Here is an 8,820-nt window from a genome sequence, read left to right as displayed (position 1 = left end):
CCCGTGTGAACTGAGTGGTGCAACTCCCCCCCCCCCCCCCCCCCCCTCTCTCTCTGTCTCTCATTAGCAGGCAACAGTGCAGCACTATCTCTCTCTCTGTTTCTGGCACAACAGCGCCACTTTTTCCCCTGCTGCTACTCATAGTCACATAGGTTAACACGGGCATTGCTGTTCCTTGGAGTGGTTGCACCACTCAAAAATAAGGGCCGATACCGATTATTTTCCGATAACAATACAGTATCGGGACATCTCTAGCTTTAAGTAGCATGTGTAGCATGTGTCAAACTAGGGGGTTTGCATGATTCTGAATCCATTCCAAACATTAGTTTAGCAAGAAAAACACTCCTTGGGCTTAAAACGGCCATAGCCGTCATCACAAATGTGAAGAGGTCATCACATTTGGGCAAGTGGCTATAGGGCCAAATCTACCAGCTCACAATGCGTCGCATCACACCACATTGTGAGCGTGTAGATCTGCTATTTTCAAATAGCCGAAATGTGTAATTGGGCTGAAGACAAGTGCAGGTTAATGTGTGTTTTCTAATCAAAGTTAAAACTCCAAAGTAACTAGAGTTTTCAAATTATTGTAGTCAATGTAGTGGATTGAGTAAACACATTTTGGCTCTGATGTGTAGTGGAGTAGAAGTAAAAGTGGAAACACTCAAGTAAAGTACAAATACCTCACAATTGTACTTAGTTTCCTTTCTTACACCACTGTCTATTACTAGCCTATACTATAATGTCTACCAAGTAAGCAGCGCAATGGTTCCATCGTGTGGACAGTGGATGAACTTGCTTCGGCCACTGCATAAATGCTGGATTTTAAACACTATTACATTCACTTTGCCACTAGATATGCCACTCGATACTGGGTCCTCTAGTCTCCTGAATGAATGAGTGATTTTGTTTGGTTATTGTCTTTTGTCTATTTTTAACTTTGCATTGTTCTGACACACCTATTTCAACTTGGTTATGCTCTGTGTTTAAAGTCTTTTTTTCACTGCTCAGAGTTTCTTGTTTCTTTTTTGGTGTTTGTTTTCATTTGTTAAAAAGACAGACCTCTCTTTCATTTTCTCCTTGTCACAAACTTTCGTATTGTCTGCGAAAAGCAATATAATCTCACCCCATTTAACAACAAAAATACAAATTAATCATAAATGATTTGGCAACATCAATAATACAACAATGGATGTACACAGTTTTGAAAAAGTACAAATACATAGGCCTATTTGTAGTAAAAAATGGTTAGATTTGAAGCATCAAATGGTTTCTATAAGCTTATATTTAAAATGATTTAGTGAAGTTATAGACTTTGATGAGATCACAGTATAGCTGTTCCACTGTATTATACTGTACCATGGCTCCCCCTAGTGACCCTTTATGGTACGTGCACCGTGCTCTCTCCAGCAGCAGCGCTAGTGCGCATGTGCACAACCCTTATGCGTGTTCGCCTTAGAGTATACTCTAAGGTGTTCGCCCGCTGGACTGTTGACACTTTAATAATAACATTAAAAGTAAAAGGTATGGTTTGAAAACAGTGTGGTCGTTAAGCAGCAGGAGGACGTTTGTTTGTTAGCAGCTCAACCACTGAAAGAAACACAGCTACAGGTAAAAAGATGAACTGATTTGTGTTTTCACTACATTTATAGACTTATATTATTGACTCGTGAATATTTTCACATGGGACATGATGAGTAGCCTATTTCACCTATTATTAACTAGCAGCACTGCAGCAGTAATAATATTGTAGCTTGTTTGTTATGTGATTGTAAAGAAGCAGTAGTTAATAGTAGCAGCGTAATAATATTGTAAGACAAGTCGCTCCTCCAAAGGGAGCTATAACTCTCTTGCCTACGTAGCTTGTTGCCTGCCTGCTATGCTGAGTTGGAGATCGGGGTTCGATTCCAGCTCAGGGTGCTAAACGTTACAATATTGTTTTGTTGCATTCATCACTATTATTAATGTAACCATAACGTTACATCAGTGGGTTGTACTGTTGCAGGAGAGAGAGAGAGAGAGAGAGAGAGAGAGAGAGAGAGAATATAACGTAACGTAACGTATCATATCTTTTATGGGTCTAGAGCCAAATAAACTGTTTGGGAATCAGTGGTCTAGGGACTGTTAAAAGGATTGCCATGGGCACACTAACCAAACACTGCTTCTGCTTTGACATATAGCAAATGTTCTCTTGCTTTTTAGTTTACTAGCAAATTTCGTTGCTTAGTTTTTATTTATTAGTCTTTATTGCTTGTGTTACTATACATTCCTGTTCTCCCTTTGATCTTCTTCTGTAGTGGGTTCTGTATTTATGAGCATTGTATGTTTGTCCTGTTTTTTTGTCGTGTATTTATAGTTACTGGCAGAGCTGTGTCACTGATGTCTCCTCTTCTCTTGGCCTTCTCTTGGTGTAAAAGAGACTTCAGTCTCAATGTGGTTTTTACTGGTTAAATAAAGGTCAAATAAAAATAAATAAAAAAACATTTGTGGGTTGAGGACACATTTTTAATTGTCCCTTTATTTTTTGTTTCCTACGTTTTGTTTTTAATGATTACTTTTTCAAAATATATTAAAGGAAAAAAAAACATTCCCCAAAAAAAGCAAAATTTTTCATGAATTAATAACAAAATCCAATTTTCAGTAATCTCATGAAGAAATTTGTTGTGAGCTTGTAGATCGGCTATTTTCACTAGTTTGGGCCCCGGGCAAATATCTAAAGTCGAAAAAATGAAAATAAATACATAGCCTATATATATTTTTAATTTATATAACATTATTTTTGCTCAAACTAGGATTGGTTATTGTCATGGACAGAAGTGATCCTTTCCCTTTCCAACTGCATTGGGAGTTGCATTTTGGCCTGTTGTTCTTGCTTACTGTAAATCGCTCTGGATTAATCCATTCTGGACGCAGATCTACAAGCTCATAGTGCCGCACTGAGTGCCGTGCTACGAGCTTATAGATCTGCTATTTTTGAAAAATCTTGAAAATCTTTACTTCTGGGGGGTTCCTGGAACAACATATTTTCAGATGGGGGTCGACGGCCACATACAGATAATCTTTGGGGTCCTTGTTGACAAGAAATATTTTGAGATTGTGAACCACTGACTTGGAAACAGGTTTTTCAGACAACTCATGTAGAAGACATTTGTAGAATCGTCCTCAGGGCTAAACCTCTTAAACCCCTTCTTCTCACTCAGCTGCATTATGCAACTATGACCATTAAACTCACTCCATGCCACATGACGCCTTATGACGCCTATCCCATATGACCATGTGACACACACACACACACACACACACACACACACACACACACACACACACACACCTCCAGATTCACATGATGGAGAGTTGGGCGAACACTGTAGGTCTCCAGTTATTCAAGTCCTTCCTTATTCATTTTTCAGATCAGTGTTTGGAGTCCAGACTGCAGGTGAAGATGAACTATCCAGACTCATAAGAACTACAATACCCATGATGCATCACTCCCAGGTGGAGAACTCTCCAGACTCAGCCAGGGACGTTTCTATTAAACAGGAAGCTGAAGACATCTCTATTAAACAGGAAGCTGAATACATCTCTATTAAACAGGAAGCTGAATACATCTCTATTAAACAGGAACCTGGAGATATCTCTATTAAACAGGAAGCGGAAGACATCTTTATTAAACAGGAAGCTGAAGACATCTCTATTAAACAGGAAGCTGAAGACATTTCTATTAAACAGGAAGCTGAAGACATCTCTATTAAACAGGAAGCTGAAGACGTTTCTATTAAACAGGAAGCTGAAGATATCTCTATTAAACAGGATGCTGAAGACATTTCTATTAAACAGGAAGCTGAAGACATCTCTATTAAACAGGAAGCTGAAGACATTTCTATTAAACAGGAAACTGAAGACCAGCCACACCTCAGTAAGTTTCATACATGTGCTCTTCTTTTCTTAAATATGTTCTGTTCTGTAGGGCTGCCACTATAGAGCGTCGCAGTCCCGCACCCTACCATGGACCAGGAAATTGATTCTTCTTTGTAATTATTTGTTTGGTCCAAAATATTGTTTGTGTTGTCATGAGTTGTCACGACTCGAGTTGGCTTTGTCCGCGGCGTAACCGTCTTTAAATAAATACTTTTTGAAATGTCTATGGGAAAAATGCATTGGGATTCATTTCCTGGTCCATGGTAGGGGGCGGGACTGCGACGCTCTATTGAGCACCAACGTCTGACATCAATATCGGTAGAGGGTGCGAAGGCCACAGGTTCATGTACTTTTTATTTGCATTGTAATCCCCATAGGGGAATATTAGATCGCCTCATATAAGAACTGTGTTTGAAAAATAAACAAATCATCCCGGCCGTTTCAATCATATGGATATGAAGAATCAACTGTCTGATGTTACTGCTGCCAAATTAGTAGCATTTTCGCTAGAAACAGACTGTATCAAATGAGTGACTGACTGTCATAAACTATACAGAGACACCTCCCCGACAATATCTTCAGGACAGGTTGTACCACAATTTTATATGAGACGATTTTAAGATGACCCCATGTTATTCTCCATAGAGAGATATCTTCTGTGAACCAGGGGATGAGCGATTGACGTCAGGACTTTGGCGTGAGTGTGTGAGAGAACGGACTAATAGTCTCATTGCGTGGTCAACTTGCTTGTATAGCGAACATTAACATGAGCTATCGCGGATTAATTGATGGTCTTATAAAACATTTAAGCATATGGCAAGTTAATTTAAGTTATATAGCTGATAGCTTTAATTACAGAGGGTTAGTTCACTAGTAAGTATAGTGTTTAAGTACTGTTGTGATTTATTTCATTTCATATTGACCTACAATAAGAATAAGTAATTTCTTTTGATTTATTTCATGTTGAGTAAGTCAAAAGAAGTTAATTGAAATAGTATTAAAAACAGTCTAAAAGTAATTTCACTATTTACAGTAACAGTTAAAAAGAGAATTGTACTATTTACAGTTAAAACAGAGTTATTTGAAAGACTTATTAGTATTGTTGTTCACTGCATGCTTGCATGTATTTGTTGTGGATTTATTGTTCTTTATTTGGTATAAGAGAAAATACGTTTTCACACTTTTATTGTGAAAGAGTAAACCGGAATTCATGTTCACTTAATGTGATCTTACAACCTAGAATGAACGTACACAGACTAGTGCATGTTGACATGATTATTGATGACCGACAGAATCCACGTAAATAATTTAAACCTTTGCCACATTTTGTATCCACGTTTGTTTTGTATTTTTCTACTGCAAGATAAGTCGGTAAACTTTGTTATTTCATACTTGTTTCTTTTAAGAACTTTCACTATAAGTACAGAGGGTTATTTCACTAAGTATAGAGTGTTTAACCCATTCTGGGCGGGAACCCCTTTTGGTGTTTTACCCCCTCAGGCCGGGAACCCATTTTGGGTTCTGTACAGTATGTACAGTATTCATTCATTCAGATTTGCCCCAGACACACAGGCAGACAGACTCACAGACCCATTATGTAACACAGATGTACAGACCCAGAGCTACGCCATGGAAATCTTTTATATAGATTACTAAGCTACCATCGGTCCACATTTCAAGCTTTCATTGTCAGAAGTGCTTCTCTTTCATAACTCACTGAGTGGCATGACTTGTTTTTAAAATTGTTTCAGAATTTAATGATTAAAAAAAACAATGCTGTAACACCATTATTCAATTTTGGCCTAAAGTAACTATATATATTACTTTTTTTTTTTTTTTGCTAAAGTCTAACATTAATAACCTATAGTTAGTAACGATTTAGTAAATCTTATCTTGGTAGATTTTGTACATGGAAGATGGGAGAATAATCGATTTACATTTTAGGAATCCAGTGTTGACCATCATGTTGTTTCTGCTCCTAGACATCCTGCACATGGTTGTGTGTAAAGAGGACGTTTCTCCTGAACAGGAGAGGAGGAGCTCCAGTCTGCTCCAGGAGGAACCAGAGCCTCCACACATTGAAGAGGAACAGGAGGAGCTTAAAGAGGAACAGGAGGAACTACTTCAAAGACCAGAAGAACCTGTTGGGTCAACGTTGACATTACTAGCAGTGAAAAGTGAAGATAGTGATGAAGACATCTGTTCCCACTGCTCTGAAGTTGAAGTTGAACTTGAATCCCACACTGAAGTGACTGAAGACAGTGATGATTGGGAGGAGAAACAAGGAGGTCAGTCATTCCGGGGAACACCTGGCAGTTGGCATGAATGCAAATAGAATCATGATGAATAGAAACTAAATTAATAACAGAGGAGCCGTAGGACTCCCATCCACGGGCAGGGCTCGACAGTGCGACTAGGTACGCCGAGGTTTAGTTTGTCCGACCTCCTTCTGCGTAGCAGACTATAGCTTAGTAAGTCAGTAGTCTACTGTAGCTGATATGTCCCATGTTCTGTCTGAACTGAAGCAGTCAAAGCCAAGGAGAATGTTACAATACTAATTCACCATCGAGCACCCTGCCCTGCTGCACTGAATGTCACATCTATCTGCATAAAAAAACAAAGTATATTAGCATAAAAACAAATTGATTATAGGCCTATAGATTATATGAAAACACATGCCAATGATATGATCAATATTTTGTGATAATTGCTGAAAAGATATTGTGATATAATATTTCGCCATATTGCCCGCTCCTACCTCATATCACTTTATTAAAGAAAAATCACACCCGTTTGAAGTAAGGGGCGCTCTTATCATACATCATCAGGGTTCATCTCATACTGGCCAATTATAATGCCTTTTGCCTGTGATTGGTTAGCTGATTTGCTCGTTTACATATGACGTAAATTGTCCCTTCAATGGCAATGTTTAGCAGAATTTTGACCTAATTTATCTGTTCATTGTCAATGGCAAATATTGAGACATGTGGGGAAGGATTTAGCAGACATTTCACCTGAATTCCCCTTTCATTGTTAATGGAAAATTTTGAGATGTGTTGGGACAAAAGCTGTATATAGGAGGGGCTAGCACCCCTTAAAAACACGTTATTTGATAACTTTTCATCGTGCCCCTAAAATAATTTGTGTGCTACTAGATTTTTCTACTTGAAAAAATGCTAATCGTTGAGCCCTGTCCACAGGGCTTGTTTGATGATGGAGGCTTTTAGAGTTCTCTGTCTCACCATTTTGATCATGCCTCTCCCATTCTCTCTCTCTCTCTCTCTTTCTCTCTCTCGCTCTCTCTCTCTCTCTCTCTCTCTCTCTCTCTCTCTCTCTCTCTCTCAGGAGTGAGGTCCAAGTCTTCCAAGACATCTCAGGTCTTCCTGCATACACACATCAGGAGGAGTCACAATGACCTCTACTGCCAAAAGCTGAGGAATGGACAGATCACCTCAGCAGCCTGTCAACAAATCACCAACTCTACAACCTGCCAGAAACAAGGATACACTGACGAACCGAGACCTTACAGTCATCAACAGTTTACCAAGACTTTACCTTAACTAGAAGAAGTACAGACACATCAGCTGACTTTCACAGGTAATAAAAGCCACATCTGTGAACACTGTGACAAGAGTTTCAGTAATTCACCTAAGCTGAAGAGACACCAGCGTGTCCACACCGGAGAAAAACCTTTCCAATGTAAACATTGTGACAAGAGTTTCCGTGAATCAGGTCATCTGAAGGCACACCAGCGTATCCACACTGGAGAAAAACCTTTCCAATGTAAACATTGTGACAAGAGTTTCCGTGACTCAGGTCATCTGAAGGCACACCAGCATATCCACACTGGAGAAAAACCTTTCCAATGTAAACATTGTGACAAGAGTTTCAGTGAGCCAAGTAGTCTGAAGACACACCAGCGTGTTCACACTGGAGAAAAACCTTTCCAATGTAGACATTGTGACAAGAGTTTCATAGGTTTAAGTAGTCTGAAGGCACACCAGCATGTACACACTGGAGAAAAACCTTTCCACTGTAAACATTGTGACAAGAGTTTCAGTGAATCAAGTAGTCTGAAGAAACACCAGCGTATCCACACTGGAGAAAAAGCTTTCCACTGTAAACATTGTGACAAGAGTTTCACTGCTTCAAGTAGTCTGAAGACACACCAGCATATCCATACTGGAGAAAAACCTTTCCAATGTAAACATTGTGACAAGAGTTTCCGTGACTCAGGTCATCTGAAGGCACACCAGCGTATCCACACTGGAGAAAAACCTTTCCACTGTAAACATTGTGACAAGAGTTTCAGTAGATCAGATAGTCTGAAGACACACCAGCGTGTTCACACTGGAGAAAAACCTTTCCACTGTAAACATTGTGACAAGAGTTTCCGTAAGTCAGGTGACTTGAAGAGACACCAGCGTGTCCACACTGGAGAAAAACCTTTCCAATGTAAACATTGTGACAAGAGTTTCAGTAGATCAAGTAGTCTGAAGACACACCAGCGTGTTCACACTGGAGAAAAACCTTTCCACTGTAAACATTGTGACAAGAGTTTCAGATTTTTAAGTAGTCTGAAGACACACCAGCGTGGACACACTGGAGAAAAACCTTTCCAATGTAAACATTGTGACAAGAGTTTCAGAGGTTTAAGTAGTCTGAAGGCACACCAGCGTGTATACACTGGAGAAAAACCTTTCCACTGTAAACATTGTGACAAGAGTTTCAGTGAATCAAGTAGTCTGAAGAAACACCAGCGTATCCACACTGGAGAAAAAGCTTTCCATTGTAAACATTGTGACAAGAGTTTCACTGCTTCAAGTAGTCTGAAGACACACCAGCGTATCCACACTGTAGAAAAACCCTTCCAATGTGAACATTGTGACAAGAGTTTCCGTAAGT

General features: G+C 39.3%; 1 protein-coding gene across 1 annotated transcript; it reads left to right on the top strand.

Moving 5' to 3' along the window:
• The first annotated feature begins 1,535 nt into the window (after positions 1 to 1,535).
• Positions 1,536 to 7,490, top strand: LOC306940034 (uncharacterized protein). The gene is made up of 4 exons (XM_079524945.1): positions 1,536 to 1,608; positions 3,408 to 3,913; positions 5,898 to 6,203; positions 7,261 to 7,490. Exons 2-4 carry the CDS (start codon positions 3,475 to 3,477, stop codon positions 7,473 to 7,475), a joined length of 960 nt encoding a protein of 319 aa, XP_079381071.1. The 5' UTR covers positions 1,536 to 1,608; positions 3,408 to 3,474; the 3' UTR covers positions 7,476 to 7,490.
• The last annotated feature ends 1,330 nt before the right edge of the window (positions 7,491 to 8,820 follow it).

Source organism: Electrona antarctica, assembly GCF_951216825.1.
Source record: "Electrona antarctica genome assembly, chromosome: 2".
Lineage (NCBI taxonomy): Eukaryota > Metazoa > Chordata > Actinopteri > Myctophiformes > Myctophidae > Electrona > Electrona antarctica.
This window is presented reverse-complemented; position numbering and strand designations above follow the sequence as displayed.